The following is a 26957-nucleotide window of genomic DNA, read 5'->3' on the forward strand; positions in this document are numbered from 1 at the left end:
CAGCGAATTCACATGCCCTCTCTGAAGAGTGAATGCTCTTTTATTCTGACATGGCTGCACATGAATGCCGGGTTTCCCAGACTAGAACCCAGTTTAAGTCCTATCTCCTCCAATATGCCTTCCCCTGTTCTGACCTCCCCTGGAACATGAAATCAGTCTGAACCATGCCACCTGGTACCCAACTACACAGCATAGTACACAGTGCTGTTTGATAAATGTAAATTTTTCATCCCCAACTAAATTATAAACTCCAGAATCTACATTTAAGGATGCCATTCTTGGGGACGGCAGAGGGAGAGCCACTTCAGTCAATCAATTGGCAAGCATTTATTAATGCCTACTGTATGCCAGGAATTGTACTAAACACATTCTATCTGAGAAAAAAACAAACATACACAACTAAGTAAATAGAAAGAATAAATTAGCAGGGTTGGGGAAGGGAAGAGCATATAAGCTGATAACAAAGGATATACAAAATAGGGTCTCAGGAATAAACACATATACATGTAAGCAGATACAAAAGCCATACACAGTATGGTCTTACTAAGTATTAGCTGATAAAACTCTCCCAAGACATTCTAGAAATAAATCTTTTAACTATAGGGACTGCTTAGGTCTTCAGAGGAGCGTCCAAGGTTTGTAAATCAAGTGAGTGTTGAGGGACTTAGGTTTAAATCCCAGCTGTGAAATTGTGGGATTGTGGCTCCTACTAGACTGCTATAATGGGAACAGTGGTGGCGAGGCAGGAGAGATGTGTTCGAATCACCTCTGAAACACCATCTGACCCTGCACAAGTCACTTCACTTTCTCTGTGCCTCAGTTTCCTCAACTATTAATAAGAATATTTGTACTTTTTATATAGTGTGGGGTGAAAAAGGTCTTCAGAAATCTCAGACTCAACATGTCCAAAACAGAGCTCATCATCTTACCTTCGTTCCCAACCCATCATTCCACTGAGCTTTCCCCTTTCTGTCTAACAGTCCTGCCATTACTCCAGACTCCTAGGTTCCTAACTTCACTAGTATCTTTGATCAGATATCTCCTTCACCCCACATAAATCTGCTTTCTACTCCCAAGTATCTCAAATCCAACAAGTCTCCACTCAGTCATCCCCTTACTTCATTCACCTCAACTCTCCTTGCCTCAAGGGTTTCTCCATTCCAATCTTTCTCCACACAGCTACTAATATGATTCCCCTCCCCCTAAGTACAGATCTGACCATGTCACTGGTAAACTCCAGTGGCTCCTTATTGCCCCAAGAATAAAATACAAATTCCTAGTTGGCTTTGAAGGTCTGTACAACATGGTCCTTGGTAATTTTACGGTTAGCAAAGCATCTTCTTCGCTGTAACACTATGAGGTAGGTAGTGTTAATATTATCCCTACTTTTAGAGACTGCAAAACTCAGGCTTGGTCAGATTAAAGCTATTTGTCTGGGTCACATGCAGCTGGAGATGGACTACTGATCTCAACCCCATACCCCTTTCTCATTCGAACAATGGCATTAACCTGTCAAAATTTAAAAAACAGACTACAGACTCTGGGGAATCTTTTGGTTTCTTCTCTTGGTACCATTTCAATGGCCCTTTAAAAATATGACCAGAAAAATATCTCTTACCTTTTCAATATCTTCAAGAGTCCTGTAGTATTTGGCTTCTGTTTCCTGAATTTCTAGCAAGCAACAATTTCTTTTGTCATCTTCTGTCATTCCCATTTTCTAGAAAGAAAACATTCCCTTGGTCAGTGAGGTTTTTGATCCCTCCTGGCCCACAGGCTGGGTCTCCCCATACCTGGTTTGCCGGAGCAGTCTGGACTGAGACCACATCCTTTTAAAGTAGCATTGACAGAGCAACAGGGATGGTGACACACACACATCTTCATTATGGGGATAGACTGATTCTTGTTCCCCCTCCCCTCAATTTCCATTCGTGCCAACTGCCAGGACTCAGAAATCAAATTATCTCTACTTAATATTTTTAGCCCTTGGAAACTATTAAGCCCCATTATACCTCGTGCAGTAATAATGATGATGATATTAGCTGACATTTATGTAGCACTTTGATGCCTACAAAATGCTTTACATACATGATCACATCTGAGCTGTAATCTACTGGGGGCTGTTAATTACCCAGACTGTTAGTTCTTTGAGGGCAGGGACTGGGGCTTCTTAATTGAGAGACAATTCACAGACCACTACTTATAGCCCACAGAGTTATAGGATTTAATACTGGAAGGGACTTCAGAGATCATTTAATCCAATCATCTCATTTTACTGAGGAAGAACCAGGGATACAGAAACAGGAGGTGATTTTAATTTTAACTCATGGTCATACAGGGAAAAAGAGCAGAGGCAGGACTTGAACACAGGTCCTGCCTGCAATTCAGGGTTCTTCTTCTATACCATATCATCAGCTGACTTCTGGCTATAGGATATGAATAAGGATTTCTCTCAAAGAGATTCTAGCTACCTGCTGAAAGGCAGTTTAAAAGTAAAATAGCTCATTAGTGTGGTGTTGGCTAGGCCTTGAATATTTTCTTTTCATTACATCTTTTGTTTAGAATCAGCCTCATTTCTAGGTGTTCTGCCATTGTCTCCCCTGCTCCAGAGACTTTTCATAAAAAGGGCAGGGAGCATGGAGGGTAGAAAACAGTTCAGTAAAAGTAATCTACACATCAACTGAGTCTAACAGTACTTCACACCTATAGTTCTCCATCTCCTCAAAGCAGGGGAGAGGTGCATATTTCTTATCTCTTCCAATCTGGACCTTATTCAACAGATGAAATGCCTAATTTAGTATAAGAGATGCTAAGGTAGGGTCTTCTATTTGAGAATTGTCAAGCATGCACACCACAGGGGAGTGCCAGACTAAAACGTAATTAGGAAATAAAAACAGTAAAACATAGCTAATGGTAATATGTGGTTTACTAAATCAATATGTGGCCCAGTTTAGAGACCCCTGTTTCTATCTGAGTTTGATACTACTGTTCTAATGGTTTTGTAAGGTAGGTAGTCTAAGTATCCTTAGTACCATTTTACAGAAAAGTAAGCTGAGACTCTCAAAAATTAAAGGATTTACCTACGATCTCTCGCTAGTAAATATCTAAAATGGAATTTGAATCCAGCTCTCCTGACTCTAAGTCCACCATGTCACAAATGGCATAATAAATGAGATTAGGAGCTCTGAGAGGAGTTGGAAGTTCCTGGGGACTGAAATTTAAGCCCAAATAAAATAAAGAAAAAAGTTTTCTTTTATTATTTTAAGGAGAAAGTGGCCTGGCCATGGCTTTTTGTGGCAGAACTGAACTAGGACAGAGTAACCAGTGATTCCCTCACTGGGATCTTCTTTAGAACAGTTTCAACACTGTTCTAATGATGCAACATAGAGCAAATAATTCAGAAGCCAATGAAGTTCAAACTCTGTGCCACCACGGTCCAAAATAAGTTCTGGAACATCCACCACCCTATGCTCCAGGACTGGCTCACTCAGAAAAGAAAGATAGAGGTCCCTGCCACAAACTTTTTCTTTCCAAGGCTAAGAGTCTTATGCTTCTTATCCTTGAGGGAAATGCTTCTGGCTTATCCCCACCCTTCTGCATTCTATGTGCCACCACTGGGCAAGGAGAAGAGACAAGATATTCGATAACACTGTCAATTCAGGGTAGCTCTTGAGGAGGTCAATGCATAAAGAGGTAGGGTGGAGGGAGGAAATCACCCTAGCTACCTTCTCATTTTAACTAACTGCAAAGCTTTAGTTGCCCCAACCCTAGTTACAGCTTTGAAGGCCAAGTAGAAGTCAGAGGCAATCCTCATATTGGAAAGTTTCTGATAATGAGAAAGTGGGACCTACAAAGAAAGCACTTCCTGGCTCTAGTCTGTAGTATGACTTTTTGTGAGGCTTTACAGGTCATGTAGTCCAGTTCAATACAATAATTTCTTCTGTTGTGTACCTGAGGTGGGTCAAGAATTTGTCAGAAATCCACTGGTGCTGAAGTTATAAGTAATTAATGCTTTCTTGATCCTTTCACCAAACAATCACAAGAGGGGCATTTATCCTTGTCAAGATGGCAGTTAATGAATGGGCTGAGAGCCGACTGAGAATGGCCTAATGCCAGAATTGGCATTACCATGCTGTGCAGGTAACATACCCATCCTGGCTACTTTGATCCATCACCAGCCACTGATGGGTTGAATTCATTTCAATTCAACAAACATCTATAATGATGTATTTGTGGATGTATTTGCATCTGTATTTGTACATGTTTGCTTTTATGCCTCAAACCAGAGAGAGGCAAAGCTACGTGAAAGCCAGTGTAGCCTCCTCTGGTGTTTGTCACTTACCTGCATATATCTAATCTGAAAGCATGGAGGAAGAAGAAGCACAAACAGTTAGAGATGCCCACACTCTGGCACTTCAAGCTGGGTTTGGGAGAGAGCCAGGCCCCAGTTCTCTCATACTCTTCCAGTGATATGGAAGAGCACATTACAGTCAGCCACACCTGCACACACATCATGGCTCCATGCAGGAGAAGAGACAGCTCTGGAACCAAGCTTGGCCACCAAACTCTTCCTCATACCCTGACACATTTATACTGCTTCAAAGAAACTAGGTTTTTACTTCAGCCAGAGAGATCCTGACTGCACTTTTTTTCACAAGCTTCACAATTCAGTTCAAATGAATAGTTGCAGGGCCCTGGGACATGTGGCACATATGAAGATGAAAAATATATTCCTTGGCCTCAAGAAGTTTGCATGTCTACTTGAAGACATGAATAGATTTCCACTACCTTCCATTGACAGTATTAGGCTAATTCTAGGCATAACAGGGAAAATAAAACCACCTGCTTTATCTCCGAGAGGATGCAGGCATGAAGTGCTGTCTCCATCCCGTCGGGGATCAACAGGGGCACTCTGTAAACGTTTCAGTCCTCTGGCTGGGAGATTAAGGCCTGCACAAAGCAGCACTTGTAATACATTCATCTCTTCCCTAGAACACAGATAAGCAATCTTCCCTTATGCTCCCTGGAAGGCTTTGAAAATAAATCTCAGGACTTTTAATGTGCATTTCAAGATCAAATAAACACCCTAAATGAGGACTTCATCAGGAGCTAGGAAAAAAGGACACATCCTCTCTAAGGGAGGATGGCTGCAGAGATGGCAATGTGGATACTGGGGCCTTTGTACAGGTAGAGATATTCATTGGATAGAGAATTCCTTAATTTTCTACCATTTCAATTTTTATTGCTACCTTCATATTTTAGTCACAACATGTGTTTTTTTTTAGGGCAACTGGGGTTATGTGACTTGCCCAGGGTCACACAGTTAGTAAGTATCTGAGGCCAGATTTGAACTCAGGTCTTCCTGGCTCCAGGACCAGTGCTCTTAAGACATGTCTTAGTCATAGAGTAAAACACCTAGGTGTCAAAGAGGCCATCATGAGGAAAGGTACTGAAATCTAGAACTAAAATTTCTTCTAATCACCATTGATTGTCAAACTCAAAATGGTCAGCAGGGAAATCTTTGGACTTCAGGCATGAACCTCCAGAAGGCCCATAGTGGGAAGGAGGAAAGCACCAAAACCAAACTACATAGTGTTTGGGGTGATTAATTTGGATCATCTATAAGAACAGGCTTGGTTTGGGAACCATTTTGTATCATGAGGATGGACCAGAGATGAGCTTGCTCTAATCTGGACAAACTGAGCTCTTTTAAAAATATACAAAAAAAAAAAAAAAAAGGAAGCATGCCCTTCTTCTTACTCTAGAGATGTCCTTCCTGACTTTGAAAAGGAAATTCAGCCTTGGGAATTCTGCCCATGCCCATGCCTATGCCTATGGCCATGGCCACGGCCATGGCCATGCCTGTGGATCAAGGGAGGCAGGTGAACATGCACTATCTGTTAAGTGTTCTGCAGAGTTGTTGACCTTAACCACACTTGGTCTTCATAGTCTCTTCCTAGGCTCTACTCTTGGCTTCTGTGCTGCACATGTGGGAAAAGGGAAACCCACAAAATGGAAAATTCATCTTAAGAGCAGGTTTGTTTGGTGTGAAAAGTAAACTCTGGTCTCTGAAAGGCACATTCACATCTGCCTCTAATGCAGCACCAGTTAAACCGACAGATACTCCCGCAGAATGAGAAATATCTCTTTGAAAGGCACTTTTGGGGTTATTTCTTCCCCTCTGCTCTCTTTTCTTTCACCACCACCAGCTGGTTAGTGCTACACTAAGGGAAAAAAAAACACTTAAATTTGGTGTCTGGGTAATATCCAATTTTGTTCAGTGGCAGCACATGGTTTCACAAAAACACCAACTCACACAGAAGGGACTTGTTGATGGTTCAGGGAAGAAGCAAAGCCTTTGGGTCATAGAGGCCTAATAAGCTCTTCCAGCATATTTCAACCTCCCCACTACATGCATCAGCCTTGGGCAGGGAAAGCTGGTGGCCTTAGAGAAGTTACACTTGATAAAAAAAAAATATGAAGTGGAAAGCTGGCTTCAGACAGATTATTAGTCGAGTTGCTTGGAAGTAAATATACTTGCCACATAAAAGATGCACAGCTGGCTAATTGAGCCAATATCAGCCTCATCGTTCTGTGTACAAAAGGATGAAATGATACCCGCTGTGTGCGATGGGGACTGAGCAACTATTTGTAATGAGGTTTTTTGCAGTGAGAACTTAGAACTTTGCAAATCCTTTAGAGGAGAATTCCATAGCAACACATTAAAAAATCTTAGAAATGATACCAGTGGCTCTAATATAGTTTCTTTCTGCCTTTTCACAAAGGCCCAAACAATCAGAAGAGATGCGTCAGCAGATTTTGAGGGCTGCTGCTTCTAAATCTAAGGCTAGGACGTTGGGGGATGGAGGTGGTGAGACAGACAGACAGACAGACAGACAGACAGACAGACAGACACACACACACACACACACATTACCATAGGCTGTTGTACTTCCACTTTAATAATGTCCTCATAGATATCATCACCTTCATCTTCACACGGGACGCAGTCATAGATATCCTCACCCAGATCATGTTCACTGAAACAAGATGAACACAATATTAGGGGTGAACAGACATGTTCCTATAGCCTTGCAAATGAGCAAGGCAAATCGAGTCAATAAATAGCAAGGAATTGGTGGCTCTAAATTAGCTTTAGGATCATGTCCAACAAATGAACAGCACTGAGGGTGCATCTGCATGGGCAGCGTGAAGCAGTGAGGGCAGGCAATGAGCCAAGATCCATCAGCAGCTTACCATGATTGTCTTGGTGCCAGAAGACATAGAATATAAGAATTGGAAGGGACCTCAACACAGAATGTCAGAATGCAAAGCTTAGAGTGTTAGCATTGGAAGAGGCAAAACAGGGAATATTAAGCTATAGAATCACATAATGTTAGAGGTAGAAGAGACTTCATTTCATCCAGTCCAAGCTTCTTAAACTATTTCCACTTGCATTTGGGCAGAATTCACTGGCATTGCATGGTCTGAGAGCATGGGCAGTGCCAAGTGTACATGCTTTGTATTCAGAACCAAGGCTGCAGTGAAGTTGGCAGTGCAGCACAGGAAAGTGCCTCGGATTCATTACAAGTTTGATTTTGAATGAATTTTTGGTCATTTTGTGTTCAGAAACCTCTTACTGTTGCCAAAAATTTCATGATCCACAGTTTAAGAAGCGCTAATTCTAGTCCATTGTTCCCATTTTACACAAAAGTAAACATGCAGGAAAAAGAGGTGACCATTTGGACTTAAAAATTGCCAAGGAGCCATGATCAATGGTGGGGTCAAGACTGGAGTAATGCTAGTCTATCCCTCTACACATTAAGCGGAAGAAAAGGGAGAAAAAGCATTTATTAAGCATCAGTTAGGTGAGAAATAAATTATATATGTGTATGTATTATATATTATATATTTCATAAATGCTTATTATACAAAATACATATGTGTGTATATGAACTTCTGTGTGTATGTGTGCATGTGCTTTATAAATATCACCTCATATGATCCTTACAACAGCTCTGTGAGGGAGATGCCATTATTATTCTGAAAACTGAAGCAGGCAGAGAGGTTAGGTGGTTTGCCTAGGGTCACAATGCTGGTTATGATGTTTGGGGCCACACTGAATTTAGATCTTCTTGATTTGGGGCCCAGAGCTCTATCTGTTGTGTCATCTAGCTTCCATTAAGCGCACTGCTGTGAGTTCTCTGCTGTGCCTTTCATGCCAGGATCCCAATGCATCTTGCATCCAACAATTTTAATAAAGTCCTTAACAGCTCTCTCTGCAAGTAAAGATAAAGAATATTGCACCCCCCCCTCAATTTCATAGTTAGGGGAATCAAAGTGCTAAAAAGTACCCCCACCCAAAGAGCCAAAACATTGGGGAGCACACAGAGGCCAAGTTAGGAGTTCCTTGTTTCCAGTGTTCTGCTTCCTTGAGATTACTGCACTTTATTTCCATTTGCAAGAAATAAAAATTTAAAGAAAAGCATCCTATTACCTTCAAAACCTGTCTTTCTCAGACATATCCATAAAATTATGTAACCCAGACTTTCTTCTCCCTTTATAAACCCCTGCAGACATTTCCAGGTGAAACATAAAAGGGAAATCTGTAGGTATGTCATTTCTAATAAATATATTCCTAGGGAACCTGCCTGGGAGGGTGCCCTGAGAGTTCCAGATGTAGGCTGTCTAATCTAAATATTTAAAGTACAAAATGATTTTTTATCAGTTGATGCCCAAGGCATGAATCCCCAGGGCTTCATAGTCTACCTAACTTTATGGATAATTGATCCCGTATACAACTATAACCCAAGAAGAGAGTGTATGTGTGTGTGTGTATGTGTGAGTGCACACGCACACATGCACAAGCATGCACATGCATGTGTGTGGGGAACACAGCAAGTCATGACAAAGAGTGCAACGAGGATTATGATTATTAATAAATGATTAGAGAAATGTAAGTTAAAACAACTCTAAGATACCACCTCACATATATCACATTGGCTAACATGAAAGAAAGGGAATATGACAAATGCTGGAGGAGATGTGGGAAAATTGGGACACTAATGCACTACTGGTGAAATTGTGACATGGTCTAACACTTTTGGAGAACATTTTTGAACTACACCCAAAGGCCTATAAAATTGTGCATACGCTTTGACTCAGAAATACCACTACTAGGTCTGTGTCCCAAAGAGAGCAAAGAAAAGGGAAAAGGATCTATTTGTACAAAAATATATATAGCAACTCTTTTTTTGTGGTGGCGAAGAATTGGAAATTGAGTGGATGCCCATCAAGGAGGGAATGGCTGAACAAATGGTGGTATATGATTGTGATGAAATACTATTGTGCTATAGGAAATGATGAGCAGGATGCTTTCAGAAAAACCTGGGATGACTTCCATGACCTGATGCAAAGTGAAGAGAGCAGAACCAGAAGAACATTGTACCCAGTAACTGCAATGTTGTAAGGATGATTAAGTGCGAAAGACTTGGTGACTCTGATCAAGACAATGGTCCAAGACAACTCCAAAGGACCCAGGATGAAAAATGCTATCCACCTCCAGAGAGAGAACTGATGAACTCTCAATGCAGACTGAAGTATACCTTTTAAAAACTTTTCTTGTCTTTTTGATGTGTGCGTATGTGTATTTTCTTTTGCGACATGGCTAATATGGAAATAGTTTTATATGACTTCACACGTATAATCAATATCAAATTATTTGCTTTCTCAATGAGTAGGGGAAGGGTAGGTGCAAGGGACAGAATTTAGAACTCAAAATTTTTAAAAATGAATGGTAAAATTTTTTTCATGTTACTGGGGAATATTTAATGAAATAAATAAAAATACAAATTGAAAAAGGATCATCAATAAGAATTTTGACATCAAGTCACTGATAGCATAAGGCAAAAACATACTATTAACTGATTTCATAAAAACCATCAGTGAAATTTCCCTTTAATCTGTATCTATCCCAAAGAGATCATAGAAATGGGAAAGGGTCCAAAATATTTATAGCAGCTCTCTTTGTGGTGGCCAAAAATTGGAAATCAAGGGGATGCCCATCAATTGGGGAATAGCTGAATAAATTGTGGTATGTAAATGTAATGGAATACTATTGTGCTATAAGAAATGATGAACAGGAAGACTTCAGAGAGACCTGGAAAGACTTATATGATCTGATGCTGAGTGAAAGGAGCAGAACCAGGAGTGCCAGGCCTAGAGGCCTGAGGGCTACCCGAGTCTTACCTTACCTATCGCAGGTCTTCGGCGGGCCAAACCGGATAAACGTATGAGAGAAGAGACTTTCCAGAGTCGAACGAGGGTTAGGCTTTATTCAGGGTCTTGGTTACATGTGCAGGGGGAACTCTTCCTTAGGAGAGAGGGAAATCTCCCAAGGAGGCAAAGATCTTACAGTAAGAGAATGAAAGCAGAAGTGGAAGTGGGGAGAGAGGGGAGAGGGAAGAGCGAAGAGAGGAGAGAAGTAAGAGGGGCCTTCTGTCCTGTAAGGGCCCCTCAGTGCTAACAGTGCCTTCAGGCTTTCCTGACCCTACTTAAGTTCTCCAGCCGCATAGTTTGCACCTGAATACCGTGCGTGTTAGACAACAATAGGTGTGCTCAGATCCGGGCCAATCTCGAGGGCGGGGATGCTCTCTCCCAGGGTTTCCCACAGGAAGAGGCGGAAATGCACGAGATAGCTCGGTCTCACACCTCAATTCCCTGCTGTTCCCTGGGGGGCCTCATGAGAACTCTAAGGTTTAGAAGTCCTCACTTTTACCTGCCTGAGACTGTCCACATGGAACTGAGTTTACACCCCCAACACAGGAGAACTTTGTACACAGCAACAACCATGTGAGGAATTTTTCTGGTAGACTTAGTACTTCGTTGAAATACATGGACTTAGAGTGAGGAGCCAAGATGGCAGAGTAGAAAAATACACATATGCTAGCTCCTAACCCACAGCCCATAAAATACCTGCAAAGAAGAACTCCCAACAAATTCTAGAGCAGCAGAAGCCACAGAACAATGGAGCAGAGGAGATTTCTGTTCCAGAGAAACCTGAAAAACCTACACAAAAGGTCCGTCACGCACCCGGACCACAGCCCTGCCTTAGCCACACGGCACCGAGAGGAACCGATCTGAACAGGCTTCAGGGATGGAATCTCCAGTGGCAGTGCAAGTCTCTCCACCCACAGGCGCCAAAGGTCAGTGAGAGGGTCTTTTCAGCTTGCTGAGAGGGGAGCGGGGTATCCCCGTAACTCAGGCCCCCTCGGGAGGCAGCAGCGGAGGCAGCAGCAGACAAGGGCTCCCAAAGCAAGCAGGAGCTTGGATCCATTGTTGAAGGTCTCTGCATAAACCCCCTGAGGGAACTGAGCCCCATGTGGCAGCCCTGCCCCTACCCAAGCACCTGAACTTAATCTCACTCTGAATAGCAGCCCCACCCCTACCAAAGCCCTAAGGCTGGGAAGCAGCATTTGAATCTCAGATCCCAAGCTCTGGCTGGGTGGATCTGGAGGTGAGGTGGGTGTGGAGAGGAAACTCAGAAGTCAAATAACTGGCTGGGAAAATGCCCAGAAAAGGGAAAAAAAATAAGACCATAGAAGGTTACTTTCTTGGTGAACAGATGTCTCCTCCCATCCTTTCAGATGAGGAAGAACATCAGGGAAAGACACAGAAGTCAAGGCTTCTGTATCCCAAACATCCAAAATAAATATTCAATGGGCTCAGGCCATGGAAGAGCTCAAAAAGGATTTTGAAAATCAAATTAGAGAGGTGGAGGAAAAACTGGGAAGAGAAATGAGAGAGATGCAAGAAAAGCATGAAAAGCAGGTCAACACTTTGCTAAAGGAGACCCAAAAAAATGCTGAAGAAAATAACACCTTGAAAAATAGGCTAACTCAATTGGCAAAAGAGGTCCAAAAATCCAATGAGGAGAAGAATGCTTTAAAAAGCAGAATTAGTCAAATGGAAAAGGAGGTCCAAAAGCTCACTGAAGAAAATAGTTCTTTCAAAATTAGAATGGAACAGATGGAGGCTAATGACTTTATGAGAAACCAAGAAATCACAAAACAAAACCAAAAGAATGAAAAAATGGAAGATAATGTGAAATATCTCATTGGAAAAACAACTGACCTGGAAAATAGATCCAGGAGAGACAATTTAAAAATTATGGGACTACCTGAAAGCCATGATCAAAAAAAAAGCCTAGACATCATCTTTCATGAAATTATCAAGGAAAGCTGCCCTGATATTCTAGAACCAGAAGGCAAAATAAATATTGAAATAATCCACCGATCACCTCCTGAAAGAGATCCAAAAAGAGAAACTCCTAGGAACATTGTGGCCAAATTCCAGAGTTCCCTGGTCAAGGAGAAAATACTGCAAGCAGCTAGAAAGAAACAATTCAAGTTTTGTGGAAATACAATCAGAATAACACAAGATCTAGAAGCTTCTACATTAAGGGATCGAAGGGCTTGGAATATGGTATTCCAAAAGTCAAAGGAACTAGGACTAAAACCAAGAATCACCTACCCAGCAAAACTGAGTATAATCCTTCAGGGGAAAAATGGTCTTTCAACGAAACTGGGGACTTTCAAGCATTCTTGATGAAAAGACCAGAGCTGAAAAGAAAATTTGACTTTCAAACACAAGAATGAAGAGAAGCATGAAAAGGTAAACAACAAAGAGAAGTCATAAGGGACTTACTAAAGTTGAACTGTTTACATTCCTACACGGAAAGACAATATTTGTAACTCTTGAAACTTTTCAGTATCTGGGTACTGGGTGGGACTACACACATACACACACACACACACACACACACACACAGCATAGAGTGAATTGAATAGGATGGGATCATATCTTTAAAAAATGAAATTAATCAGTGAGAGAGAAATACACTGGGAGAAGAAAGGGAGAAATGGAATGGGGCAAATTATCTTGCATAAAAGAGGCAAGCAAAAGACTTTTTAGTGGAGGGAAAAAGAGGGGAGGTGAGAGAAAAACATGAAGTTTACTCTTCACATTCGACTAAAGGAAGGAATAAAATGCACACTCATTTTGGTATGAAAACCTATCTTACAATACAGGAAAGTGGGGGAGAAGGGGATAAGCAGGGTAAGGGGGATGATAAAAGGGAGGGCAATGGGAGGAGGGAGCAATTTGAAGTCAACACTCTTGGGGAGGGACAGGATCAAAAGAGAGAATAGGAGCAATGGGGGGGCAGGATAGGATGGAGGGAAATATAGTTAGTCTTACACAACATGACTATTATGGAAGTCATTTGCAAAACTACACAGATATGGCCTATATTGAATTGCTTGCCTTCCCAAAGGGAATGGGTAGGGAGGGAGGGATGAAGAGATGTTGGAACTCAAAGTTTTAGGAACAACTGTTGAGTACTGTTCTTGCTACTAGGAAATAAGAAATACAGGTAATGAGGTATAGAAAGTTATCTAGCCCTACAGAACAAAAGAGAAGATGGGGACAAGGGAAAGGAGGGATGATAGAAGAGAGGGCAGATTGGTGATAGGAGCAAACAGAATGCTCGGTGTTTTGGGACAGGGGGAGGGGACAAATGGGGAGAAAACTTGGAACCCAAAATTTTGTGAAAATGAATGTTAAAAGTTAAATAAGTAAATTTAAAAAAAAAAATTAAATAAAAAAAGAAATACATGGACTTAAAAAATTTCCAGTGGACTCTTGAAGCAAAATGCCTTCCACATTCAGAGAAAGAACTATGGAATTGGATCACAGATAGAAACAGACCATTTTCTTTTGTATTATGTCTTGTTTTGCTTTGTTTTATGGTTTCTCCCATTCATTTTAATTCTTCTATGCAACATGCATTTAATAGGAATATAGGTGTAGAACCTATATAAGATTGTATGCCATCTCTGGGAGAAAGTGGGGAGGGAGGGGGCAATAAGGGGGACGCAGTGGAAAAAAATCTAAGATATATGGAAGGGACTGTTGAACACTGAAAATAAATAAAATAATTCAATTTTAAAAAAATCTGTGTGAGATCATTTGGGTCTTATACAGTGGGAAAGAGGGAAGGAGATGGGTCATGGAACAAGATTTTCCATTCCATCTAGCTATCAGGCAAACCCTCTATCCATTAGGCAAACAATCTCCTTGTTTTACAGGTTGACAAAATTGATTTCCAGTCATGATTCCCTCACAGTTCTGATGCAAGAATTTACCAAACCTATCCAGAGCAGAGTTGCCAAACAAGTAAGTAGTCCACAGCACTCCTGAGGGTGGCTTGAACCAGATGAAAATGTAGTTTCTATCTGTCTGATTCTAATCTGTTGATGTATCTTTTTAAAGAAAGACATATATAAACATATGTGGTTTTCTAAGTCAACATATGGCCAGCAATGATCCTTACATACAGGTTAGTGGCCCTTGCTTCTGTTTGAGCATGACACCACTGACTGAGCATGATGCACTGTGTGTGCCTGACCAGTCCTAACCTACAAGTCAGAGGACTGCTCTCTGAGGTGGGCAAGTAGGGAACACAGGAGCACAAAACCCTTTTGGATGCAAGCTGAGAAGGGATTAGAGGCTAGCTGGCTTCTGGAGCCCCTGTCCTCTTTAGTCTGCCCCTCACGTCAAAAAGCACTAGTAGACTTTTATGCTACCCAAGCACAAAGCTCCATTTCTTGCTGTGAAGCGAAGCCCTACACATTTGTGCCAGCTCTTTTCTTTGTGCCAGGGTTTCCTTTCAACCCGGCAGGCGATAGGATCTCACATCCTGTGTTCAAAGGTCGGCTCCGCCAAAGCTCACTTCCAGGAGTCATTGAAATGCTGCAGAACGTTCCCGGGACAACAGAGGCCAGAGGAAACATTCAGGTGGATGTGGGGGAAGGGAGGCATGTGCGGAAATGATAATATAGGATGGCTGCCAGCGGCACATAAAACCCTAGTGGAACTGTAATCCAATAAACTTGAATTAAAAATAAACATGTCCCAGAAGCACTAATCTATTGCATCAACTATAGTTGGAGGCTGTGTTTTTTTCCCCTTCCGTTTGCAAGGGCAGAGAGAGGAACAGCTTTTTTAATGTGGGCCATGCCTAGGTGGGAGAAGCAGCATGGCTTCATGGAAGAGTTAGTCTTGGTGTAAAGAAAGACAAGGAGCTTGACTCCTGCCTCTGGTACACGATGGCTGTCATTTAACTTCTCAGTATCCCGAGAAACTCTTTAAGACTATATGTTGCACTCCAAAGAACTCATGATAGAAAATGCTGTCCATATCCAAAGAAAGGACTATGGAAACATACTATTTAATCTCTCTCTTTTTGTTGTTTGCTTTTCTTTCTCATGGTTTGTCCCATTGGTTCTAATTCTTCTTTACAACATGACCAGTGTGAAAATAGGCTCATGAATGTATTGGTAGAGCCTATATCAAATTACCTACCATCTTGGGGTGGGAGGAGGCAAGAGATGGCAAGAAAATTTAGAACTCAAAATCTTATGCAAGTGAATGTTGAAAACTAAAAACAAATAAGTAAATTTTTTAAAAAAGTGTACAGCAGAGAACAGTTCTGAACACAATGTACAGTATTTACTATGTACTCTTTCTTGAAATGGAAATTGGTTGCCGTATATTTTGAATCCTCTCTTACATTCTGCTGTGCATGTGGCAATGTTTTTTTTCTTATTTTGTATTTAAGTTTTAGTATTAAAGTTTACAATATGTTCCTTTTTTCATTGTGTATTTATATTTAAAATAAATTAATAAAAGAATATAGAGAATAAAAGATTATATGTTGCATGTATAACCTGTCTATATCAGATTATTTGCTGTCTTGGAGGGGGGAGAAAAATCTGGAACTCAAAATCTTTCAAAAAATGAATGCTGATAATCAATTTTACATATAATTGAAAAAATAAAATATTATTAACTTTTTAAAGACTATATATTGCAGAGCAGATGCTGGTCTACATTGGCAAAGGGGATTTTCTCACTGGGAGTTCATTATGCAAAAGTTATGGTGTATTGCAAAGGGAAGAACATGGACTTAGGAAGCTGGAGAAGTGGGTTCCAGTCTTGCAGGTTGGCAGGAATGCTTCTGAGAAGGCAGCTTTCTGTATTCATCAATTTTAAAAGGCTTGTCTCCTTCACCAAGTCTCTGGTGATCAGTGAGCAGGATAACAAACAGGGTGACTTGAGATTTCCACCTCAGGCATACGTAAACCTACAGAACATGGCAGACAGTCAAGACTTGGGAATAAGTGGCAGGGGCATCAGCCACTGCTTCAAGGTTCTACCAGCCTTGAATGATCACACACTGTTAGGTCGGCAAGGCAGCTCATAAAGAAAGGCCATTGTCAAGTATACTGACTAGAGAGGGGGAAATTTTCAGAGAAGCTAAAATTAGGCAAATTAATCTTTCACTTTTACTTCCTCCAAAGTGGGGATCAACTTTGAGAGAATCTATTGGCAAGGGCAAGGCATGAAAGGGAGGAGGAAAGCCCGAAGGGATTACAAGATTTTTTTTTTTTTTTTTTTAGAAAGAGCCCTTAGAGAGACACAGATTATTAGAGCAAAAAGTGACTTCAGAACATAGTATGGTAGAGGCAGAAGAAACCTTAGAAAGAATCTGGTCTGACCTCTTCACTTTACAGAAAGGGAAACAGACTCAGACGGAAGTTACTTATCCTTTACCTACCTTACTAGGTTGGTGTGATAAAAACAAAAAAGGATCTGTGTCTGTCCTCTGTAAATTGTAAGAAGCTATGTAAATCTAAGGGATAATTGAAGGATTAGTCTCTTTCTACTATCCCTCAAAAGACTTGGAAATCACTGTACTAGAACCAGCGCAAGTACAGACCAATGATCATGACACATCAATGAAAAAGGATTTGGCATTGTTACACAATTCCCTGCTCCTTGCCATGTCTGTTCCTTTTAATTGAGGTTGCTGTGTGCACACCTGGCTTACTCAAAACATAAAGAGCTGTCATGTATCTATCTATATCTGCTCATCTTTTTCTTATTCACCTGAAGACCTACAAGTACAAGGAAACAGCTAGGAAGTCTGTGATGTTAATGCTTAGAAACTGAGATATGGGTCACTCTTTCATGTTCAGTGAAGTGTTTGTGATACATAGGCTAGGGTAGTCCTAGAAGGAGGAGCTAGGTGGTGCAGTGGATAAAGGGCTAGGCCTGGAGGCAGGAAGATCAGAGTTCAAATCCAGCCTCAGACACTTTCTAGCTGTGTGACTCTGAGCTAGTCACTTAACCCTGTTTGCCTTAGTTTTCTCATCTGTAAAATGAACTGGAGGAAGAAATAGTAAACTATTCCAGTATCTCCACCAAGAAAACCCCAAAAAGGGGTCACAAAGAGTCAAACATGACTGAAATGACTAGACAACAGTCCTGTAAGACCCCTTGGCCTCCTCTTAGAAACCAGTTTAGTTTAATTTCTGTTTGGCCAGAAACCTATAAGGGAAGGGAATAAGCATTTATTTATATAGCATCTATGTGTCAGGCATTGTGCTAAGCATTTTATAAAAACCTCATTTGATTCTCACAACCACCCTGTGAAATAAGTGCTATTATTACCTCCATTTTAAAGTTGAAGAAACCAGACAAACTGGTTAAGGGACTTGCCCAGGGTTGTGCAGCCAGTAAGTGTCTGAAGGCAGATTTGAACTCAGGTCTTCCTGACTTCAGACAGATACACACATATAATACATGTGTGTATTACAGTCAGTCACAGCATTTATTGTCGTCTTCTGAAGCCAAGGGACAGAATAAAAAAAAAAAGCATCCTCCCATGAACTTAGGCTGGGAAACAGAGCAAGGCCCCTTTCTATTCCCAAACATCTCCTGGTGGCTGCAGCAGAGTTCATGAAATCATTCATTCCTTTAGTATCTTTCTTTGAATTTCAGAGAGGATCTAAGTTCTAATCTAGATTCCACCACTCACTACTTTGTAAGCATTTAAGCTTCTCTGGGCCTCCATTTCTGCACCTACAAAAAGAGGAGTCTGGACTACAGGGATTGAGGTCCTGCCTAGCTCTATGATCCCTTACTTTCGTAAATCTCTTGTGTTTGTATAGTACTTTACTGTTAACAAAGATGTTTGCATTCATTATCTCATTCGAACTCTGGGAGGTAGGCAGTGCAAGTGGTTTCTACACTCCTTTCACACATGAGGAAACTGAGGCCTAAGATAAGTCATGTGACTTGCTCAAGGAATCATACAGCCTAGGAAGGGGACAGAACACGAATGAGAACCTAGGACTTCTGATTTCTGGTCTAGGGCTCTTTGTACAACACCAGGCTGCTTGCCTCCCATAAGAGTAGCACAGATGAAGAGGAAGGTACTGCCTGGGAGAGATAGGGAGCACGTGAACCCTCTTTGTCACTCAGTAGAACAGACTGATTAACTAGCTGTCCTGATGGAAGGGATAGATAAGTATGAATAGGAGAGTGGATCAGAATAGGAGTAGATCAGAAAATATTGGTAGGCCTAGGTCAGCACCTGCAGTTGAAAGAAAAATGTGGTGTGACTGGTGGCACCAAGAACAAAGAAGAAAAGAAGCCAAACAAACTTCAGGGCACTCAGAATTCTGCAGAGGCTGCTGTCTCTTTGCATTAGTATCCTTAAGCCCAGGTACCACCCATTCAATCCCTTGGCAATAGCTCAAGGCTCTCTCCTCCCTCCTTCTCTGCAAAAAGCCAAAGAGTAGAGATGTCCTGAACCCTAGACTAAACTGACATGTTCATTGAATTAGAGACAGCTGACTGTTGGGCCAGAAGTGTATTGCAAACTCTTGTTTATCTGGTATTCTACATGAAAGGGATCTATTAACCAGCACTTTTTCAGCTGCACATTCTCAGCCCAACTTGTATTTGAAACAGGAAAACTGAAGGAGAAGGTTCCCTTCTGAGTCATAAAAATAGTTTCTAGGGAATGTCCGGAGTTCAGTTCATGCTTGGCCATCTATCCACCTATACTCATGACTTTTTCAGTCTCAGACAGTGATAGCTGATGTTCTCAATGATGACCTTGATGCCTGGCAAGATTAGAAAAATTGTTTTGATTCAGCACAGCAAGGTCTGGTCATGTTTAGTCTAGCTTTGGGCCTAAGTGGTATTTTACTGCTTTCTAATTCTTTCATAATTGGTCATCCTTGAAGGATGTGTATGTGTTTCTGTTGGTGAGTTGAGATTCACTTAAAAGGATATTCAATTCTCCATTTCATTCCTCAATAACAGTAAGTTTATGCACATAGTAGGTTCTCAAAAAATATTTTCTGAATGAGTTCTGTTTTTCAGCATAGTCCCACATATGGGAGTTAATTAAGATTTTTCAACCATCTCTAGTGGAAAAATATTAATTCCTCTGTTCGGTTTTTAAAAACCATCACATCTTTCCACTCTCACTGGACATTACCCCTTCTCCCGACCCTCACCTCTGCAATCCAGTCAAAACTGCCCTCTCTCTGTTCTCCACGTACTACAGGTACTCCACCTTCCCTCTGCCTGCCGTTGCACTGACTATACCCCATGTCCAGAATGCACTCTCTCTTCCCTTCCACCTCACAGGTTCCTTTCTTTTTTTTCATATACAGCTCACACACCAAATTCTGCATAAAACTTTCCAGATCCATTCCTTCCTATCTGCTAATGCCCTCCCTCCAAAACTATTTGGCATTTAATTCCTTTCTATATGTTTGTATTTTATTAACTTTACATTTACACAATTTATTTCTCCCCCATAAATAATAATAGTTAACATTTTATATAATGCTTACAATGTGTCAAGCACTGTGCTAAGCACTTTACCATTAGCTCTTAGGATCTGTTTCATTTATCGAACTTCTATCTCCAATGCCTAGCACAGGGCTTGGCCCAGAGCAGGCATCCTCTGATTGACTATTAACTTCATCCCTTTTTGGTGGTCACTTTTAAGTCTTGGCCATGACAAAGCTGGGAGTTTAAAAAGTAAAAGACTGGCCAGAGAATACATAGACCTGCAGTCTGGTCCCGGCTTTGCTGTACAGGACTTTGGGCTAGCTGCTTCTCCCTCCTGGTCCATAGTTTCTTTACTTGTGAAATAAAGGCAGTATGGTGCAGTAGAAAGGACACCAGATTAGAGTCAGACAACCTGGGTTAATTCCTGGCCCTGCTACAGACCACAGATCATTTTTCTGGAATTTAAAGTGAGATTCGATTCAAAAAGGCACCCAGGCTAGGAGATAAAAGAGAAAAACATTCCTTGCCTTCAAGAAGCTTGTTTTCTCATGAGAGCTGCAGGCTGTAGACCAGAGAAATCAGAGTAAGATAATTTGAGGAGGGAGAGATTTCTAATGAAGGCATCCCACAGGCACAGGAACTGAGCCTTGAAGGAAGCTAGGGATGTACAATTTCTCTCAGCCTGTTTCTTCCTCTGTAGAATGAAGAGGTGAAACTGGAAAAGAAGTTCTTTTGTGTCCTGAACCCCTTTGGCAGTCTGGTGAAATATTCTCAGAATGTTTTTAAGGAACCGAAGGAAATTTTAACTTTTAGTTACAAGTTAGTGAAAATATTTACATACTTTCCCCCTATCCCCCCTTCCAAGTTACTTTATCCTTTAAAATCTATCCATCAATTTCAGGTGAAGAACTCCTAGAATAGATGATCTTTAATGCTTCCCTGACCCTCCCATCCCCATACCATTAAAAAAAAACAACAAAGAAAAAAAAAACACTGGACCTATGCTTTCATTGGAGTAGGGAATTTTCTAGGAGAAAACTTGTATCAAAGGGGATTATCAGTACCTACCCCTTAACTCTGTCTTATGAAGTTGCAATGGGGCACTGAAAGGTTAAGCGATTTTCCTGGAGTCACACAACTCCTAAAACTAAGACCTAGATACAATCTCTAAGGTCCCTAAACACCATGTTTTATGTTATAAGGTTCCTTCCAGCTCCAATATTTAATGACTTCATATGTTCAGCAATCATTTATTAAATATCTACCATATACAACTGGTGATAGGAGAGGTAAAGATAATTAAAACACATTCCCTGATGGAGTTTATGAACTAGCAAGAATTACCAAGTAACTGTAAGGCAAGAACATGAAGTATATAAAATGTACTACAAGGTAGAATGAAGGAGAGCTCACGGAGAGGGGAGAATAGTGCTGCAGGAAAGGTAGGAGTTGTGTCGGTTCTATCAATTTGAGTAATCTTAATTCTGTGTCCTATTTCCTCCCCTCCTCCCCCACCTCTCTAAACCTGTCAATGTCTACTACAGTTTCTAAATTGTAATCAGTAGTATTGACAGATGTGAAATCCTGACAAATCTAGGTGTTTTTAGGCAACCTGAAAGATGATCTTCTAGGCAGGGCATCATCCAGCACCACTGGGATGTAGTGTAGAGGTAGAGGGAGAAGGGCAGTTCTGAATTTTGTGAACCATGCTAACCTTTGCAGCAATCATAGCCCTTACATCTGCCTCAGAAAGCCTTGGCTGCAATGGTTATTGTAACCCCTTTATACCTCCACACCATCAGATCTTGGGGAGACCATCTCCCCTTTCGTTATAGAAAGTTAGTGCCACAGAGACTCATACCATTTTCTTTTACTTGTTTGCAAAAAAGAATGAATGTTGTTCCTCACTTTGAGCCCTCCTCCCCATTCCCATCCCCCCCCACTCTATACACATAGAATACGAAAGAAAAGGGCACTCAGGCTTTCTGTTTTCTTGCCTCAGGCCAACGTGTGAGTTTTAAGGCTGACAGTAAAACATCACTCCTGACAGGCTGGAATGTGCTATTTTGGCCACCAGCCTTTTGATGCTGGTGGAGGGATATAAAGCCATCATTAAGTTGTTACTAGGAAACCAAACCTGACATCCTTGCTCAGGGTCATCTCTGAAAGGTGGTTAGTCTGTGGTATGCTGGGATGAGAGAGGAAGGAAAGGGAGAGAGAAGCATGAGGATGGGAGTGGGGGATACAAGAAAGCAAGAAGGGCTCCGGCCACTGGTCTCTGTTCAATAAATATTTATCAAGCACCTATTATGTGCAAGGTACTATGCTAGGTCCCAAAGAGAAAAAGACAAATACTGAAAAATAAATAAAACCAAATCCTGTTCTCAGGAGACTTCAAATTCAGTAGGGGAGGGGGAGAGAGACAAGAACCAAAGTAACTGTGATATAGGGGTCAGTAAGATAAGTGCTACAAGAAATGAGCAGAAAGAGCATCTTCACTTGGATGTGGAAGGAAGAGGCGAATGTCTCATGGAGGTACCAAGGTAGTTGGACAAGATGGTCTCAAAGGGCCCTTCAAGATCATAACATCCATGTGAAGTAGGCTAGAGTTTAATCCCCAATACCCACTGAATTTGGAGTCAAATTCCTTGGCTGGGTCTGCTGATAAGTCTACGTCTGCTGCTAGGTGGCACAACCTGCAGTTGGGAAGACCTGAGTTCAAATCTGGCCTCACATACTTACTAGATTGTGGGACCTTGGACAAGTTACTTAACTCTATTTTCCTCATCTTTAAAATGAGCTGGAGAAAGAAATGACAAGCCACTCCAGTATCTTTGCCAAAAAAACCCCAAATGGAGTCAGAAAGAGTTGGACATGACTGAAAAACAACCACAAAAATGAGCTAGAGAAGGAGCTGGAGAATGGCAAACCATTCCATTATCTTTGCCAAGAAAACCCCAAATAGGGTCACAAAGAGTTGGACATGATTCAAATGAGTGAATGACAACAAAACATCTGCTGCCCCCATACTCTTCCCTAGGGAACTGAGTCAAGTCTATCCAATCTCCCAAAATCTGGGGTGAATAAAGAATTCATAGAAAAGGCATAGAGAGCTTCCCAGGGTTATTTAAATGCTTCTTATTTTTCATTCCTTTTTAAAAATTAAACTTTGATTTAACTGAGTTCATGTGACTTTTCAGTGTCTGGTATGACTACCAAGGTCATGTTATGTGGGTTCTAAAGAGTAGCTCCTGATTCTATCAGTGGACAGTGGACAGAGTAAAATAAATGTGGTGTTAAGATCTGGACCCAAGCTCTTCAGTCAGTCCAGCCAAGGAAAGAGACTGCTGGCCAGTATGAATTCTCCAGATGAGTTATAAGTCATTTGTTTATTTGTATAGCATCTCTGGAGGGAGGAATAGGGATAAAGTGGTGGACACAACATGGGGACTGAGGTTTTGATACTACCTGCTCCTTATTCCTTACTGTGTGAGGCTGCAAAGACAAATCACATACCTTCTCCATGACTGTTTCCATGGTCAAGGAAATGGATTGTAGAGTTTATAGTGAAAAGTGACCTCAGAAGGTAAATAGTCCAACCCGCTCATTTCACAGACTGTGAAACAGATCAATCAAAAAGATTAAATTACTTGGCAAGGTCATATATAGAGTAAGGAGTAGAGTTGGAATTCAAACCCAGGTCTTCTGACTCCAAATTCAGTGGGTATTGGGGATAAAACTCTAGCCTACTTCACATGGATGCTATAAAAATGAGGAAATGTCTGTGAAGGTAACATAAAAAATACAAGGGAATTATGATTACTAGGGTGATTTGGGAAACTGATTTGCTCAGATGTGACTGTGGGGTTCTGGTGACAATGTGATGGTTAGGGCTATGGAGTTCCTGCTGATTTCTGAGAAAATGAAAATAAGATTGGTGCATACATGACCTTTAAAAACCTGGTCCCCCTTTGAAGTCCCTGAACTAAATTGGACCACAGAGATTCACTGTAACTGCCTCTGTACCTAAAGTATCTGAGTTTAACTAGGTATTAAAAATAAAAATTCATGTAAATTCTACACTGTATCTGCCAGTCTGCATATATTTGAATATTTAGCCTCCATGCAAAATGGTAATGGTGTTCCCCTTGGCCCTCTGGGGAAAGAGATGGGCCCGCAAAGGAAGCTATGGAGGTGAGGATCTGAAGAAAAGAGTATTTGCCAATTAGCCCTTGGCCCATAGAGACGCTGGGGGGAGCCAGGAGGTTCTAAGGTCAGATCCTCGGATCCTAGGGTAGACCCTGGCAATAGAGAGCCATTGTCTGCTCGGGTTGGAGAGCAAAAAAGCAGGAGTAAAGTACCCGATGACAGAGCAAGGGAACCCACAGTATATCTGCTCAAACACAAGCCCAACATAGAGTTATTAATCCTGCCTGCCCAAACCAGCCCAGCCAAGCCAAGCATGTATAAACACCTACAGAAGGGGATTCAAGTGCTAATGAGGCAAAATCCAAAATGCAGGGTCTCCTTCCAGGGTACAATGGGACAGAACCAAACACTACCTATCCAGTTACTTTCACTCTAACAAATGCATAAAAAAAAAGATAAATAATGTGGTGGATAGGAATTTCAGCTAAGAAGATCCAAGTTCGAATCCCATCTCAGACACTTAGTAGTTTAAATCCAAGTTTAATTTAAAAAAAGAAGAAGCATTAAAAATACAGCAGGCAGATCTCAGGATACCAGGAATATACATCAAAGACTATTAAGAGAACAGAACCATATACTGAAGGTAGATATAAATTCTTCATCTATTGGTATTTGTAATCAATCACTCAGACAAATGTGTCTGTTTACTGGAAAAATCTCCAAAGAACCCCAGGTGAGGATCTGTAGGGCAACAGAGAAGAAATAGAAAGTCATGAGCTGGTACTGAAGGAGCTTATAGTATAAAGAAGGAAAAGAGGGCATAGACAGGAACAAGATATCATGATACAGAGACTAATATAAAGTAATCAGAGCTTTCAATATCAGGGGGCCTGTTGGAGTGCATGACAGTAATTACAACACATATTTCCATAGTAACTTATGGTTAACAAAATGTTTTCTAAAACAACAAACCTTTAAGGTAAGTCGTATTGATGGAGTCCTAATAGAGTTGCCCCCAGCCCCAACAGTCTAACTTTATTACAGTCCCACTATACCTACCTAGCTTCCTGCCAATGTCCTAACTTCATGTATGCCTCACTGTTCAGTGTCTCTGAAAACTCATAATTCTCACAGAAGCAGCAGTTATGGGAACCCACCCGTGACCCCCAGATCCATTCCCAAAAAGCAGGTGTGTTCTTGTAGTCAATTGCAATCACATCATCCATCTAACCCACGAGAGGACTACAATACCTAGCTATCTATCTAGACCAGACAGGACCACAATAGCTAGCCAATCAGAGGGCAGCATGACGAGAATGTTTAACCACTAAGCCATAGACGGGGCCCCTCCTCCATTACCTAATCCCTTAACAAACTCCTCCTGCCTTTTTAATATTAATCATTTTCCTATACTCTATCTAAATGTCTGTTATGTAATTGCCTTTTTACCCTATAAAAATCCATCTTGCTTTCTCTGAAGCTGCTGGTTCCTCTTTCAAAGTGGTTTGACTCTGAATTCCTTGAGACAGTTCCACCACAACAGATCATGAAACCTCAACAGTATTAGCTATTGTGCTATAACAAATGATGAACAGGTGGACTTCAGAAAAACCTGGAAAGACTTATATGAACTGATGCTGAGTGAAGTGAGCAGAACCAGGAGAACACTGTACACAGTAACAACCACAGTGTGCAGTGACTGAGTCTTCACAGAAATGCAAGAACCTAAAACATCCCCAGAGGATTCATGATGTAAAATGCCATCCACATCCAGAGAAAGAACTATGGCAGCAGAATGCAGAATGAAGCAGACTGTTTTCTCTTTTGTTATGTTCAGGTTTATTTAGTTTTACTCATGATTTCTCCCATTCATCTTAATTCTTCTATGCAACATGACTAATGAGAAAATGTGTTTAATAAGAATGTATGTGTAGAGCCCATATAAGACTGCATGCCATCTTGAGGCGAGAGAGGGAGAAAATTTAAAACTTATGGAAGTGATTGTTGAAAATTAAAAACAAATAAATAAATTTGAAAAAAAAAAGTAGTATTAGTGTCCCTATTTTACAGATCAGCTCCTGTGGACTCACCACCTCTATGCTGAATTCTCAAACCATTCTTTCTACTGACCTCCAATCTCTGCCTTCCAGACATTTTGAACTTTGAATGTCCAGCTCTTAAACTAAGCTCCTTGAGGGCAGGGACTGCCTTTTGCCTCTTTTTGTATCCCCAGTGTATACCACAGTGCCTGACACCTAGTAGGTACTAAATAAGTGTTGACTGATTGATCAGTGATCCCATATCTTCCAAGGACCTAATTACCCTGGTAGAGGTTGGACCAGGACACCTCCCTACTCAATAAACTCCAGTGGCTCCCTATTGCCTCCAGGAGCAAATATAAAATGCTCTATTTGGTGTTCATAATCTAGCCCTCTCCTACTTTTCCAGTAGGAACATCTCACTCCCTACCACCTACTCTTTGATCCAGTGACACTGACCTCTTGGCTGTTCCAGGAACAAGATACTCCATCTCTCAACTCCAAGCATTATCTCTGGCTGTCCCATGCCTGAATACTCTCCCTCTTCAGTTGTGCCTACTGACCTCCCTTTTAAGTTCAAATTAAAATTCTATCTTTTACTGGAAGCCTTCCCTAACACCTCTTAATTTCAGGATCTTCCCTCTGCTAATTTTTTATTATTCCTATTTATCCTTACTTTTCATGTATTTGCTTACATGTTGTCTCTCATTCATTAGATTATAAACACCCTGAGGGCAGGTTATCTTCTGCCTCTTTTTTGCATCCCCAGTGCTTAGCAGAATGCCTGGTAAATACTAGGTGCTTAATAAATGTTTATTGTTTGATTGAATGATTAGAGAGAAAGATGTTACCCAAGCCCACAGAACAAGTTATAGAACCAAGATTCAAACAAGTGTCTCCTGGCTCCAAATCTACTCCTCTTTTTCATTCAACCATACTTCCAGGCAGAGGATAAACAAATCAAGGAGGGTTTCCCGGAAGAGATACTTTCAAAAAAAATAGACTTTAGAGAAGGAGAGGGAAAGGTATGATTTGGCAGGGTGGATGAGAAAAGAT

The 26957-nt window shown here is 41.1% G+C and overlaps 1 protein-coding gene across 3 annotated transcripts in view; it reads right to left on the bottom strand.

Moving 5' to 3' along the window:
- The window catches only part of VAV2 (vav guanine nucleotide exchange factor 2), a 462307-nt gene that overhangs the window by 77771 nt on the left and 357579 nt on the right, over positions 1-26957 (bottom strand). For all 3 annotated transcript variants that reach the window (XM_072632889.1, XM_072632887.1, XM_072632888.1), the window contains exons 5-6: positions 6935-7037; positions 1619-1717 (exon numbers count right to left, since the gene is read on the bottom strand). In XM_072632889.1, coding sequence (XP_072488990.1) covers positions 1619-1717; positions 6935-7037 — 202 coding nt within the window. The remainder of the gene's footprint in view (positions 1-1618; positions 1718-6934; positions 7038-26957) is intronic.

This window comes from Notamacropus eugenii, chromosome 1 (genome assembly GCF_028372415.1).
Source record: "Notamacropus eugenii isolate mMacEug1 chromosome 1, mMacEug1.pri_v2, whole genome shotgun sequence".
Classification (NCBI taxonomy): Eukaryota; Metazoa; Chordata; class Mammalia; order Diprotodontia; family Macropodidae; genus Notamacropus; species Notamacropus eugenii.